The sequence below is a fragment of the Galeopterus variegatus genome, unplaced genomic scaffold, assembly GCF_000696425.1.
Source record: "Galeopterus variegatus unplaced genomic scaffold, G_variegatus-3.0.2 Scaffold653, whole genome shotgun sequence".
Lineage (NCBI taxonomy): Eukaryota > Metazoa > Chordata > Mammalia > Dermoptera > Cynocephalidae > Galeopterus > Galeopterus variegatus.
In genome coordinates this window covers 251031-267589 of record NW_007726764.1, presented here as the reverse complement: position 1 = coordinate 267589, position 16559 = coordinate 251031, and the positions used below count along the sequence as shown (strand labels likewise).

The 16559-nt window shown below is 34.0% G+C and overlaps 1 protein-coding gene across 6 annotated transcripts in view; it reads left to right on the top strand.

Moving 5' to 3' along the window:
* Positions 1-16559, top strand: part of MON2 (MON2 homolog (S. cerevisiae)) — a 100534-nt gene that overhangs the window by 79659 nt on the left and 4316 nt on the right. For 5 of the 6 annotated variants that reach the window (XM_008570996.1, XM_008570998.1, XM_008570997.1 and 2 more), the window contains 4 exons: positions 5587-5647; positions 6597-6720; positions 11227-11434; positions 13445-13527. In XM_008570996.1, coding sequence (XP_008569218.1) covers positions 5587-5647; positions 6597-6720; positions 11227-11434; positions 13445-13527 — 476 coding nt within the window. The remainder of the gene's footprint in view (positions 1-5586; positions 5648-6596; positions 6721-11226; positions 11435-13444; positions 13528-16559) is intronic. The other variant, XR_550363.1, reaches the window with a different exon arrangement.

Below are 16559 nucleotides of genomic sequence, written 5' to 3'. Positions count from 1 at the left end.
GAAGATCCATTTTTTAATCTGTTACCCATTTGGCATTATAAGAGGAAAACAATTTTAGAAAATCAGTGTATTACCAGAATAAATAGGAGTAGTGGCAATGATGATTGGCCCTTTAAGATGTTTAGATTTGTAGTAGAAGAATGGAATTTTCATTGTATGATATCCAATTGGAGGCTGTGTTAAGGATGTTGTTTTGACCTCTTACTAAACTAGAGTAGGAAGACTGAAACACAGATTAAATTTTCTGTATGAGGAATTTGCTGAGGTCTGTGCAGAACTTGGCTGTCCCATATAGTAGCAGTTACTAGCTACAAATTAAAGTTTAAATTAAACTTTAAATTGATTCAACAAAATCAAAAATTCAGTTCTTCAGTCTCACTAGGCACATTTCAAGTACTCATTGCCATGTGTGTCTAGTGGCTGCCATATTGGACATTGCAGATATAGAACATTTCCATCATCACAGAAAGTTCTGTTGGGCAGCGCTGATCTAAAGTGTGCCATTTTACTGAAGATGGACTTATCTGTAATAGCTGTGATAGCCAAGTAGTCTTCAGTCCTTCTTAGCACAAGTAATTGTTTTTTGTGCTGTAGTGGTAAAATTCCATGACAACAAAGATTTTTCTACTTTGATATTCTTTAATCATTTCTTAAGCTATAGAATGATAAACATACCATGCACTGCTATATAACCATTTAAAATTAGTTTGAAACCATTTAAATTATGGATTTTATATACTTGAAGGAAAAAAAGCTACCATGGCACATTGACAGTGATCAAATTTAGTTCACAACAGAATGATATAACTGAAGAGATTCTGTTTACCATTCTAATAAGGCTTAATTATTCAGTATAGAAAATTTGTAGAATGCAGAAGGCTAACTTACATTTTTCTCTATAAATGCTTATTTGATATTTCAGAATTGGAAATAATAACAGGTGATCCCAATTTCTGTTTCTGCAAATAGTCATACTTTTGCTTTCTTATATTTGAGTTCTTTTGTAGACTTAAATCAGAGCTTAAATCACTGTTAATTTGTATCAAGCACATACATTGAGAAATTTAAACTTTTTCTTTTCTTTCCCAGTTATCTATCTGTATATGCATGCTGCCCCTATTAACAAATTGAATAAGCTTCTAGATCAGTTTTTTTGCAATGAGTGAAACTTGAGTTTCTTATTGAACATTCTTCACTTTCCAAATTTTGTTCTTGTATTATTAAATTTAGTTTTCCAAAATGCTTTTTTTATACAGGAAAGTAGACACTGGAACCAAAGGCCTAATAATAGTATTTTACATTTTATATAATTTTTTTTAATGCGGTTGTAGTAAAATTTCACTTAAAATCTTTTGCTCGGGCCGGCCCGGTGGTGCACTGCTACAGTGCGCCGCTTGGGAGCGCGGTGGCGCTCCCGCCGAGGGTTCGGATCCCACATACAGACCGGTTCCCGCTCACTGGCTGAGCGAGGTGCGGGAGCAACACCGAGGGTTGCGATCCCGTTGCCGGTCCTGGTCCGGTACGGGCGTGACACTGAGGGTTGCGATCCATTGCCGGACATGGAAATAGACAAAAAGGAAAAAAAAAAAATCTTTTGCTCAGTTATGTCCTACTTACATTAAAGGTTTGAATATTTTGAGTATGTTGAAAAATACATTGTTTAAAAAGCAACTAGCATAATGGATAGGAGTGCTGACTTAGGAATCAGACTACCGGATTTAAGTCCCAACTGTACTACCTTGTAACTGTGATACTTTAGTCAAGTTATTGATTTATTTTATTTTTATTATTTTTTTTAATTGAATCATGATTATACATATTTTGGGGAGTCAATTTGACGTATGTTGATCAAATCAATATTACCAGTATGTATACTGTTACAAATTGTACTTATTCTTTATGCCCCTTGCCCAGTCTTTCCCTATCCCCCTGTCCCTCCCCTCTCCCACCACTGATAACCCTAGATTTCTTCTGTCCCTCTGAAAGAGTAATGGTTACTCTGTTGATTTGTTGCCTAGATGATCTGTCCAATGCTGGGAGGTGGGGTATGGTCCTCAGCTGCATGCCCCGGGCTCCCTAGACAAGTTATTTAACGTCTCAGCAACTCATTTTTCTCACTAACTCATAGGGTTATTGTGAAGATTAAATCATTTAAAATACGTGAATGCTTAGAATAACACATGGCATGTGAATACTTTAAAAATTCTTGCTACCACTAATATAATTATCATTATCATTATTTCTTTTCTGTAAGAGAAAATGGCATTATTCATATCCATTCCCATGAAACAGCTATATTTTAAACCAAAATTCTAAAGATCAAAACTCTAAATAACTGAGAGTGGGAAATTGACCTCTAAATTTGTTGTTTTTAATGGCTAGAAAATAATAAAGGTTCTAAATTCTACTATCAAGTAACAGTATCAGTGTTCTAAACTGTAGTTATTGTAGTTACAGATTTAAGTCTTCTACTACATGGAGTGGTAGAAACATATCCTAGATTGAGAGTCAGGAGACCTGTGACCTAGTCTTGAGCCACCATCTACTTTCTGTTGATGTTGAGCTGCTCCTTTCCCATTACTAGGCATCACTTTCTTTATTCATAAAATGAAAGGAGATGGACTAGTTGTAAAAGTTCATGATTATTTATATATTTTGACTTAATATTTAATCAGTTTTTTTAATGAACAGCTTATATGGATAAGGCCAGTTTAGTTTTATTTCATAATTCAAAAATATGTTCAGGATCAAATCGAAAGCTTTTATTAGTCAGTTGATGGTAAAAATGTAGTGCTCACTAAGAGTGCTTTAAAACAATGCACATTTTCACAGTGTCATGAGAAGGTTTTCTCTTTTTTGTTGTTTTCCAAATAATTGCTAACTTTGGAGGTCACAACTTTTAGATTTCAAATTTTACTTTATGCCATATACATAGTGTGTTCTGTAACTAAAGTTCATTAGTAATGTTTGGGCAGTAGGAAGAGTGTTTTGGAATATTGCTTAGAATAACAAGACTTACATTTTTAGGTAATACTAATATTTGAGTATCTTTTATATTGGTACATTTATAAATTTTTTAACCTAATTAATAGCTCTAAGACTCTGAATAACCATATCCTTCTCCGTGATATTTCCCAACTTTTTTTGGTCTGCAGGCTGCTTTGGCAAGGCAATACAATAATAAAGAAAATACAAATAAGCTCAAAATCAATTAGAAGAAAAGAAAGGCTTTGGACATCATTGAGGGCTATCATAAGTAGTTTAAATAAGAAAAAAACCCCACAAAGTTGAAGAACGTGAGGACTGTAATCTGGTAGACGCTTGAGATCTATTAGAAATTCAGCCAAGCTTTGAGTACCAAAACATAGTATTTGTCCTCTAGAAGACACAATGGGCTAGTAAGAAGTCGTGCAATTAATGCTCTGTGGACCTTACATTAAAAATCACTAAGTACTACCCAAAAGAACTGAAATCACTTATTCACACAAAAACTTGTACACTGATGTTCACAGTAGCATTAGTCATAATAGGCAAAGAGTGAAAACAACCCAAATGTTCATCGCTGATTTATGGATCAATTAAAGTGGTATATTTATACAGTGGAATATTACTTAGCCATAAAAAGGAAGTACTAATGCATGCTATAACATGGATGAACCTTTAAAACATTATACCAAGTAGAAGAAACCAGACACAAAAGGCCATGTGTTGTATGATCTCCTTTATGTGATATATCCAGAACAGGCAAATCCACAGAGACAGAAAGTAGTTTGTTAGTTCCCAGGGTTAGGAGGAGGAGGGAAATGGGGAGTGACTGCTAATGGGTACAGTTTCTTTTGGGAGTGATGAAAATGTTCTGGAATTATAAATCGTAATGGTTGTATAACTTTATGAATAAAAAGCACTAAATTGTACACTTTAAAAGGGTGAATTTTATGGCATTTGAATTCTGTCTCAAAAAAATTTTAATGTACCATGAAGGGAGAACTGACAAAAAATACAAATAATACTCTTTTTTGGAGTTATGAACCTTTCAGGTTTTAGTATGTTACTCTCTTCCCTCATCAAAGATATCTTAACAATCCAGTTCAGTGCTTCTGATATATGATTCAAATAACATTAATATTATTAGTGTGTGTTCCTAAGAGGGCTTTTGTTTGTTTGTTTTTGATTGGTGGTCAGCCCATCCTTAGTTACCTTCACCATCATCACAGATCTTTTTGTATCATTACACACTTAGGTTGTAAAGTAGAATTAAACAACTTTTATCTCTAGAGATGCAGATAGGATCTGTGAAGCTGCTCTGATGGTAGTCGTCATAAAATTCCCACCAGTGGTTCAAGTTTGTGTACATGTCTTTAAATTTTTTCCTCTAGTTTCTACCACCAAATTATAGAGTTAGTTTAGGACTTGGACACCGGAATGAAGTTCCATAAGACATGGACTAAGTCTGTCTTGTTCATAGCTGGATCTTGAACACGAAGAATATAATGCCTGATGCATATTAGTTCGTACTCAGTAGATAATCTGTTGAATGAAAAATGTCAAATTCAGCCAATCCAAGATCTGGTGCCCATATAGCCCTAGATACAACACTGTGTACTATACTTCTTAACCTAAATGTGCTAATAACTATTTTTACATGTACAGCATAAACAAGGAATAATGTAGGCTCAAATTCAGATAAATCTGGGTTAAAATTGTGGCCTTGACTGTTACTTGCAGTGTGTTCTTGGGCATATTATTAGCCATTCTAAGTTTCAGTTTGTTCTTTTGATTACATGGTAATAATAATACTACATGGGATTACTGTGGGAACATATGAGATAAACACAAATAAAGCTCTTACTACAATGTCTGGCTCTCTAATTTTAGCTGTAATATCCTTTTTGTACTAATAATTGCCATCCTATTTTCAGCTGTTTTTTAATAGTTAATATTTCACTGTTTTATAAGTTTATGACCATTTTTACTGCTCATTCTTATTAGAAACCACAGAGGCTAGAAACTACCTTGGTTTTCTCAGAACTGTTGATTTCCTGTCTTCGTGCTGGAACAAGATTTTCTGTTTTAGAAAATCTGAATCAGTCTTCTTTGCAGATGTTCTCTATCTTTATTGTAAATATATTTAATACATTGTATTTATTACAAACTAATGATTAATGGGCAGTCTCTGGGTGAATAATTCAACAACTTGACCAAAGCTCTTTTAAATCACTACCAATATAAGTGAATTCAGGTATCATCACAATGATAATTTTTGCAACCTGCACATGATATAATAATCTTTATCTTTCATTATTTTTTCATTCATAGTACTGAAAGAAGTTTAGCTCTACAGATTTTATTTAGTTCAGGTTTGGGTCAAGTGTCTTTGGAGCTGGAGTTTCACGTTTGTAATTAGCTTAGTCATTTATACTAATGACTTTAATTAAAAATGTTGTTCTTTTAAATAAATGATAATATCCCAACCTGGGTGGGAAAATATTTTTTGTCATTTGAATACTGTTCATCTATTTCCTATTTGTTTTTCCAGGGACTAATTTACCTTTAAAAATCAAGTGTTTTTTATTTTTTATTTTTTAGCATACCTCCAGATAATCTCTCTATTCAAGAGTTTCAAAGAAATGAAAGTATTGATGTTGAGGTGAGAAAGCTACTTAAAACATTTTCCTGTGACCATCTGTAAAAAACAAATAATAGAAATATTGAAAATATAAAATTATGAAAAGAATAAATTAAAGTAATAGGTTGATTGAATCTGAAAGCATTAAAACTCTCACAGGTTAAAGGATGATTTTTAAAGCACTGACATTTTAAAAAATGACTTCATTAGATTTATTATAGTCTTCTACTATGTGCATGTTGTCTAGACACTTAGTCGTGTCCATTTAATAAGTTATAAAAGCAGTTGATTCAGTGAAACAAATCTGTCAGTGAGCATGTAAATCAAATGAAATAAATTATTTTAAAGTGTCTATTTAAAAAGAATAGGGATGTGTATGTGCCAGCAAAAAAAAAAAAAAAATTGGGTTCATCATATTGATAAAAATATTGCTTTTTATGCCATTACCGTATTTAAATTCTTTTGAACTTTTCTTTTTCTTTAGAGGGCAAAATAACACACTCTATGTTAGAAATAAGCTGTTTGACAAAAATGAATAAAACATTAATTTTTCTTATAACTCATAGTTTCTGGTTATAAAAAGTTCTTTAAATCTTATTCTTAATCCTATTTTGGATATTTTATTTAACATGGGTTCCATTTTTTATGCTGACTGTTTTTCTCTAGAGCACTTTGCAGTCATCATGTTGAAGATCAACATTTGTCAAAATGGTTGCATAGTAAACAATTATAATATTGACTATTTTGTAATAAAATTACCATAAGACAGATGAGGGAAACAGACTCTAGTAGTCATCCTGTATATTAACATTAAAATGTTTGTATACTCCTATCAAGGAGAGTTCTTTAACTGATTCTCTTTTAAAATAAAATTTAAATTTTATTTATTATAATTTAAATTATAATTTGAGTCAGTCTCTTTCTGGAAAAAAATGCATTTGAATTTACCCCCCCCCCCCTTTTTTTTTAGGTAGTTCAGCTTATCAGCACTGAGATACTACCTTATGCCAATTTTATTCCTAAGGAATTTGTTGGTCAGATAATGACCATGCTTAACAAGGGCTCAATACATTCTCAGTCATCTTCATTTACAGGTATGTTATTTTAATGAATTTTTTTTTTTTTTAGGTATTAGAAACAACTGAAGTTGTTTCGAAGAAACTGACAATAGAAATGTTTAATCCTATGATTGTGGTAAATGTAAATTGGAGAATGGTGAAGTAATTTTTAGAAATGTAATATAGAGGACTGGCCCATGGCTCACTTTGGGAGTGTGTGGTACTGATAACACCAAGGCCAAGGGTTTGGATTCCTATATAGTGATGGCCGGTTAGCTTGCTTGGGAGAGCATGGTACTGACAACACCAAGTCAAGGGTTAAGATCTCCTTACCAGTCATCTTTCAAAAAAAAAGAAAGAATTGTAATATAGAACATTAAGCTTTATGAGGGGAAAATGTTGTGAATATTCTGGGGATATTGTTATTTTTGCAAAACATGATAAATTAAATTGCAAAGTAGTTATGAAATCTGCTGAAGTCATTGCGGACTTACACAGGTTAGCAGTTTTGTGAAGTCATGGATTATTGGAAGGCAATATATAATAGAAAAAATGAGTGTGTATTCCTTCATTCAGTAGTTGGTTAACTTCCCTGAGTCTCAGTTTGTAATCTTTTTTTTTTTTTTTTTGTCTTTTTGTCTTTTTCCATGTCCGGCAACGGATCGCAACCCTCAGTGTTGCCCCCGTACCGGACTGGGGACCAGCAATGGGATTGCAACCCTCGGTGTTGCTCCCGCGCCTCGCTCAGCCAGTGAGCAGGAACCGGTCTGTATGTGGGATCCGAACCCTTGGGCGGGAGCGCCGCCGCGCTTCCCAAGCGGCTCACTATCCAGTGCGCCACCGGGCCGGCCCTCAGTTTGTAATCTTTAAAATAAAGATATTAGTACAAACTCTCAGGACTATAAGTTGCAGAGTTTTAGTCCATTAAAAAAAATAATAAGATGCCTTAACATTTATTAAGGGAACTAACATTTAGTGAATGCCTACTATGTACAAAATATTATGCTAGAATGTTATCTCATTCCTCACAACCTTTATATGACGATAGTTACTACCATATGAAAGAAGAGGAAATGGTTTTCGAAAAGTTTGCCCGCAATCTTAAGGCTGGAGGCCAAATTCATGCTTTAAAAGACCTACAAGGCGTCTTTTCATTATATCACGCTGCCTTATTTGGGAGCTAAGTTGCTCTTTTCTCTTATTTCCCTTTTTCAAAACCTGTACTCAAGTCTTAAGTGTAATTGTGGCTTCATAATATGTTTTTCTGGTGAGAGGAAAAATAATTGTATATTTGTGCCATACATATGTTCCATCATCAGATTTTGCTGTAGCCGTGCATAACCGACTTCTATTTTGTGTTGAGCTCTTAAAAAGCATTTATGTGCACAGTTTGACCACTAGATGTCTCTAACACTGCTTGTTTCACGAACCAGTTCTTTTTTCCTAACACAGAAAGTTTTAAAAACTGGACTGGTAAAGAGCAGGTTTTGACGAACATGAGAATCTCAGAGAAGAAAATTTAAAACTACTTATCTTATACTTAAGAGTATATAAATAATTTCTGGATAATTTTTAATAAAACACATTAAAGACAATATTTACAATTAAGTATAAATATCCTAAGCTAAATAAGGGTTAATGAGTTACCAAATATGCTTTTTCTAGCAATTTTCTGTTAATATGTCTTGCTATTTATAGTATTAAATGTAGTACCAAGACAGGAAAGGTGCATGGACATTCTTCCAGTGACTTTGCCATAGGACACAGATGTCTTCTCACCTTTAACCTGGAGTTTTCTTTGAACATATTCATATAAAGTCATTCTTTGCTAAACAAAACCAACCTATAAACACAGAAGTTCCAGTGATCATTTTGTCCCCCCACTCTTCAGTGTGATCTGACACCAAAGCTCACAGACATTTGAAGAAATCCTCCAACATGAAAAAGAAAGACCAAAACAAATGAAGGGGGATTAAAACAAACTGGGAGAAAACAAAAAATGCAGAGCTGTAGAAAACATAAAACTGCAGTTATAATTAGGATGGTCAAAGGAATAAAAGATTTTACACCCATGAAACAAGAAAATATGCTATAAAAAAGGAATGAGAACAATAAAAAACTCATAGAAACTAAAAATAGGATAGCCAAAATAACAAGTTCAATGAAGGGTTAGAAGAAAACATTAAGGGAACAATCCAAAAAGTAAAGTAAAAACAAAAAGTGGACAATATGAGAACAAATAAATGAATCCAGGGGGTCTGTCATCTGACAATATGCCTTCCAGAGAGAACAAAGAAAATCTAGGAGAGGCAATTATCAAAGAATTAACTGAAGAACTGAAGAAATAAACCTTCAGATTAAAAATGGTCACTCAGACTTATCATCAGAGAACTGCAAGTCAAAAACACAATGAGATATCATCTCACCCCAGTTAAAATGGCCATTATCAAAAAGACAGAAAAATAACAAGTGCTGGTGAAGATACAGAGAAAGGGGAACTCTTGTACACTGTTGGTGGGGATGTGAACTAGTACAGCCATTATGGAAAACAGTATGGAGGTTCCTAAAAAAACCTAAAAATAGAAATACCATATGATGGACCGGCCCGGTGGCACACTGCGCTAGTGCGCCGCTTGGGAAGTGCGGAGGCGCTCCCGCCGAGGGTTCGGATCCCACATACAGACCGGTTCCCGCTCACTGGCTGAGTGAGGCGCGGGGGCAACACCGAGGGTTGCAATCCCGTTGCCGGTCCCGGTCCGGTACGGGGGCAACACTGAGGGTTGCGATCCGTTGCCGGACACGGAAAAAGACAAAACAAAAAAAAAAAAAGAAATACCATATGATTCATCAATCCTACTGCTGGGTATCTATCCAAAGGAAAGAAAATCAGTATATCAAAGTGATATGTGCACCCTTATGATTATTGCAACACTATTTTCAATAGCCAAGATGTGGAAACAACCCAAGTGTCCATCAATGGATAAATAAATGGATTAAGAAAATGTGGTACATGGACCATGAAATATTATTCAGCTATTAAAAAAAGTATGAAATCCTGTCATTTGCACAAATAGATAAGCTTAGAAGACATTATTTTAAGTGAAATAAGCCAGGCACAGAAAGAGAAATATCGCATGTTCTCACTCATATGTAGGAGCTAAAAAATAGTTCATCTCATGGAGGTTGAGAGTAGAATAGTGGTTACCAGAGGCTGGGAAGGGTAGGAGGGAAGATGAAGGAAGGTTGGTTAATCAGTACAAAAATACAATTTAATAGAAGGAATAAGTTCTAGTGTTCAAGAGCACAGTAAGGTGTCCATGGCTAATGATAATTTATTATATATTTCAAAGCAGCTAGAAGACAAGATTTGGAATGTTTCTAACACAAAGTAATTATAAATGTATGAGGTGATAGATAGTCCAGTTACACATTTTGTGATCATTACACATTTTGTACATGTCTCAAATTATTACATGTACCCTATAAATAAGTACAATTATTACATAGCAGTAAAAAATTTTTTTAAATAAAAAATAAAAATGGTCACTCAGTACTCAAAACAGTGAAAGAAAAAAGATCCACAATAAGGCATATCATCATGAAATACCAAAATACCTGGGATAAAGAGAAGATTCTAAAGATTTCAGGGGAAAAAAAAAATCTCTACACAAAAGAGTTGTATCACAATGACATTGGAACTCTAAGTAACATGCTAAAAGACATTGAAGCAATGATTTTAGAGTTGTATATGGAAAGGATTTTTAACATGGAGTTTCATACCCACGCACAGGAGAACAGTAATACTCAAATTTCAAATGATTGCTGAGCTGTGCCCTCAGAGTTTCTGATTTAATAAGACTGGGTCGGGTATGGGAAATCACATTTCTAACAAGTTCTCTGGTGATGCTGCTGCTGCTGCTGGGAACCACACTTTGAATATCACTGTAAAATAATGACATTTTCAGAGATATAGAGTCTAAAAAATTTTACTTCACATTCATTCTTTCTTGGGAAGCTACTTTAGAAAATGCTCCATGAAAACAAAGGAGTAAACCAAGAAAAGGGAAGACGAGATCTAGGAAGTGAGATCTAACACAAGAGAGAATGGAAACAATTCCCAGGGTGATGGTGGAGACTAGTTCCAGGATATAGGGGACAGCATGACTAGAGAGTGATTAGTCAGGACTGGAGGAGAGGTTGTGTTCCAGGAAAGATGTTGTTCGGAGAGGGGAATAAAAGAGATTATATCAAGTTTGGATGGTAAAAAACTATTGAGAAGTATTTTATAGTGTTGTCGAAGGGTCTTGAAAGACCAAGACCAGAAAAATGTTGAATAGAAGTGATGAAGGTAGACAGTCTTGCCTTGTTTTTGATCTCGTAAGGGAGAAAACTGTTCATTATCTCACTTTGCTATAGTTTGTACATAAATGCCTTTCATCAGATTGAGGAATTTCCTTCTATTCCCTGTTTGTTAAGAGTTGTTATCATTAAGGCACATTGATTTAACCTTTAACTAACCATCAAAAATTGTTAATTTTACAGAGGCAGAAATTGATATTCGTTTGAGAGAAGAATTTTCTAAAATGTGTTTTGAAACGTTGCTCCAGTTTTCCTTCAGTAATAAAGTCACAACACCTCAGGAAGGCTACATCTCTCGAATGGCACTCTCAGTGCTTTTAAAGAGATCCCAAGATGTACTACATCGTTATATAGAGGATGAAAGATTAAGTGGTAAATGCCCTCTTCCAAGGTATATATTTTATTTTACTAAAGAAGGAAATGCACTGACATAATTATTAATAACAAAGAAAGCTCTGAAAGCAAGTATTTTCATTAAGTGACTAAACTAACCTGAGACTTTTCATAATTTTATTTATCCCATAGTGTAAATATTCATAGGTTTTGCTATGGATATATTAATGTGTTTTATTATGGGATGATAATAGACTCCTCATGGAGATTAAGTAATGTATGATATATGTACCAAATTATCTTTTTAATCTGGAAAAAAATTTTGAATTCTAAAATATACCATCTCGCAAAGACTTCTGGATAAGGACTTGTAGATCTGTATGAGCATGTGATATTATTTCTATAGAGTGAAAATAATAGATAAATCATATTCTGGGAACATCCTGATTTGTTTTACAGTCATTTCTAGGTTTCTCTATATGTCAGCTAGCCATATCTTAGATCTTCTTTTTTTTAATGTGGAAATTAGAGTTTAAAGCAAAATAAATGAAGCAAACAAAATAATATGGGAAGACAAAGTCATCAAAGTCAGGAAAGAGGAAAGTCATTGTTGTTCCCATCTCATAAGGTTGTATTGGAGAGGCAAATCACTTGCCTTAAATCATGGTGCACATTCTTCTTTACTTATAATAAATTTCTGGAATTGGAATTGACCTGTCAAAAGATGCAGGCATTTTAAAGCTTTTAATATGTGTTACCAAATCTCTTACTGGGATTTGTAACAATTTACATTCTCCCAGGAGTATATGAATGCCCCTTTCCTCAGTTTTTAGTACTTTTAAGTTAATTGCCAGTTTCATTTATTTTATTTTTTTTCTAATTTGATGAATGAAAAATAATAACATAGTAGTTTGCCTTTTAAAAAATTACCAGTGTTTATTAGCCATTTGTATTTCTTCTTTTAAAATCCATTGTATTTTAAATTTCTAGAACATACTCAAATTTATATACAAAAACATTCCACAGATGTTAGTGATTTGATTATGGGAATGATTGAAAATTAATTAATCAAAATTGATTTCTGAAGTATACTTGGGAATGCAGTAATACAGTTGCTTTGAGTGGAATGTTTTTATTTATTGGATTATAACATATTGTTTGACTTCAGAAAGCAAATTTTCCTTCACTTTATGTTCTAAGTATTTACTCAACTACTGCCTTTAAATTGAACCTTATTTATAATTATTTTATGAAATTATATTGTATCATCCTTTGTTTCTTGCAGTATGATTAAATTGTTTCCTACAAAGCTGCATCTTAACACAATAAAATACTCCTACGCTTACAAAAAGGAAGGCTTGAATTAGTACCCTGAGATTGTATTAGAATAGTCCTATCTGTAGAACAACACATGGGGGACTATAGAGAAGGGCTTTATTTCTGTCTGGAGAAAGAAGTGAACCAAGATACTCTTGTTGATCCTTTACTCCAAGTTCATTCTTCATCGCTGATGTCTCCAAATACTGCCACCTTAGGATTGTTTTGAGCATGTTTCTTGTTCGTCGTATTAGAAAGTTAAATAAGTACCATTGTAATTTTGAATGTACTTTTAACAGTATGGTAAAATATGTGACAGGTAATAATAGTAGTTTTGTTTCTACTTAAGCTTCAGCAAATTTCTTTTAGTACTGATTAGTTTAAAAGAACAACCAGCAATCTTTTGTGGAGAAGTTTTAAAAGCATATATTATAAAATGTTTCAATTTAAGGTAGCTGAGTGGAATATCTCACAAATAAATGTAAATTTGCATGAGTAGATTGTCTCCTTTTCCCTTTTTAATTGGTAGGTTATGGTAAGAATAACTATAAATCTGATTTGCACATTGAAGTACATATTATATAATGATTTTTCCTTTAATAAGAATTTAAAACAAACATTAACTTTGCATTGTATTGTCTTCAGTATTTTTCTAAAATACATTTGTACATTTGTACAAACCTAGTAAAAAATACACATGGCATATTTTAAATTATATCTTGATGGAAATAATTTCCCATCTCTTTTTTAGGCAACAAGTAACAGAAATCATATTTGTTTTAAAAGCAGTCAGTACTCTCATTGATTCACTTAAGAAAACTCAGCCTGAGAATGGTAAGTGCTTAGACTCAGTTATTCTAAACTCATAATATTTATGTTTTATTAGTGATTGCTTTTTTATTATTTTGAGTTAACTGAATTTTAGGAACATAACAGCCATTAGACTTTCTTTTTCCCAGATCTTATGACAGCAAAGTGTCAAGTCCATGAAGATGTCAATTAAGTAAAATTAATTTGTAATGTTTTATCATCCTTATGTGAAACAACACTTTAGCTGACTTTCTTTCCCCCTACTAAATTGGTCTGAATTCAGAGTGTTGCATGGACAATTCATATTTTATATATTTTTAATGCAGAGGATCACTGACTTTTGGGGGGCAAGGTAGGGGAAGTCTTTCCTCTTCTATTTGTACTGGTTTACTTTATAGATATAAACTGTATAAATAACTTTGAATCATTTTTATAGTTCTTTTACATCTGTTTTCCTTTTCTGTTACTCATTTCTGTCCAATCCTTTCTTTACATTATTGCTAGAGATGATTTTTCTAAAGCAAAGCTTTGATGATTCATTTCCCCCAATCCCCTCAAAAGAAAACAAAAAACTCTTTTTTCTTATACCATAACCTACCACATTGCAAAGAGTACTACAGTCTGACTCCATTCTATTCATGCTTTATTTCCCACTACACTTTATTTACCCTACTCTCCTGCTAAACTAAAATTTTCATTCTTCCCAAGCATTTCCAATTTTTTGCTTATTTCATTCTCCTGCTATATCCACTTAGTTCAAATGCTTCCCCACTTTTTTTTTTTTTTTTTAAGAAAAGATGACCAGTAAGGGGATCTTAACCCTCAACTTGGTGTTGTCAGCACCACACTCTCCTAACGGGGCTAACTGGCCATCCCTATATAGGGATCCGAACCTTTGGCCTTGGTGTTATCAGCACCACACTCTCCCGAGTGAGCCACGGGCCGGCCCTGTGAAAAGAGTTTTAAAACAGGGCTTAAAAGTAGGGAAGCAAGGGCCGGCCTGTGGCTCACTTGGGAGAGTGTGGTGCTGATAACAACAAGGCCAAAGGTTTGGATCCCTATATGGGGATGGCCAGTTCGCTCACTTGGGAGAGCACGGTGCTGACAACACCAAGTCAAAGGTTAAGATCCCCTTACTGGTCATCTTTTTAAAATAAATAAATAAATAAATAAATAAAAATAAAACTCTTTCACTGAACTCATAGCACTTTTATATGTACCTTTGCCTTGAAGCACTCTTTATGTATTACAGTTGTACATATACATGATTCACTTCCCCTTACGTTGTAAGCTTCCTGAGAGGCTTTTTGGACCATGTTTTGTTCTATTTGAATCTTCTACAATATCACTTCTCAAAGTGTGGTTGGTAGACCAGCACTAGTCTTAAGAGTTTTTTATTGGTCCAGGACAAGATAGAGCTGGTACCAGAATATAAATCAATTTTGTCACTAAACGTGCTGCTTGGTTCAGCTGACATTTTTTATGCGACAAGACTGAAGAAAGCAGTGTGTTGATTTACATTCTGATACAAGCTTCTTATTTTGTAGCAGACTACCACTTTAAGCAGCATTACTTTTAATGCCCAAGAAAAAAGGAGATTCCTACTAAATGAATAATAAATGAGTCACAGAATATTTGTTCCTGTCAGCTATTATATAAGTAAAGTAAATACATATTTTTTTGTGTTCAAAATCCACATTGGTATTTTAGCCTAGAAAGGGTATTACTAAATTGTAAGAAGCAGTACACTTGTATTTATTCAACCCAAAGGGAGGGGTCGAATTTCGAAGAAAAAGCCTGGAGTAATGTCCTGAATTTCATCCCATCAGAGTTCAGATTTGCATTTTCTTAAAAAAAGTTCTGGTTGATTTTTCAGGGAGGGAAGCCATGCCATTTACTTCTTAGAGATGAGTAAAGTCTTGATTAGATCACAGGATAGAAATTTTTTTTTTTTTTCCTTTTTGTCTTTTTTTGTGACCGGCAACGGATCGCAACCCTCAGTGTCGCGCCCGTACCAGACCAGGACCGGCAACGGGATCGCAACCCTTGGTGTTGCTCCCGCACCTCGCTCAGCCAGTGAGCGGGAACCGGTCTGTATGTGGGATCCGAACCCTTGGGCGGGAGCGCCGCCGCGCTTCCCAAGCGGCGCACTGTAGCAGTGCGCCACCAGGCCGGCCCCACAGGATAGAATTTAATTCTTAAAAATGTATTATACTTAAGACATAAACAGAAGATTATTTTCCATGTTATTGCCATAGATATACTAAATGTAATCAGTGTATTTAAATACGTAATACTTTCATTAGTTTGTATGATCTTTAGACAGCTGTCAAGAATTTAACTAGAGTGCGTATAAAGGGAGAAAAGGGAAAGAAAACTCAACTTTTTTTTTTTTTACAAAGCCAATGGGCCATGAATAAGGCTAACAAAATGTTAAAAGTTGTTTAAGAGAGTTTGAATTATATGCATTGGGGCATATGAAGTGAAAATTTAAATTAAATGTAACTATAAATGATGATAATGATATTATAAAATGTTAGAAAGGTATGAATAGCTTTTACTTAGCCAGGCCTTTCCAGCAGAAACGTGTTGGATTGCTCATAACCAGTCCAAGCCTAATTCAGATTGGCTATGAAGTTTAGAACCAATATACCCCAAATCCTCTAGAACTTTTATTGTTTTAGGGTTTTTAAGTGGGAGAGGAGGCATTTGTTGTACTTATTTTTTTGTTTGGGGGGATTTTTAAAATTTTACTTGATTTTTATTTAAAATTTTGAATAGGTAGTATGCATACACATGGTTCAAAACTCTGAAAATTTGAAAAGATATACAGGGAAAATTTTTATATGATCTTTCCCCTATTCTGTATCTGCCCAGTTCCTACCTCACCACAGGCAACTATTTTTATTAGTTCATGGATTCTTCTAGAAGTTTATTATGTAAATACAAAATACATATTCCAGCACTCCCCAGTTTTATACAAAAATCAATCTGCATAATATTTTCATGTCATACCTACTATTCTGACCCTCCTTTCCCACCCCCCATCCCCCCAT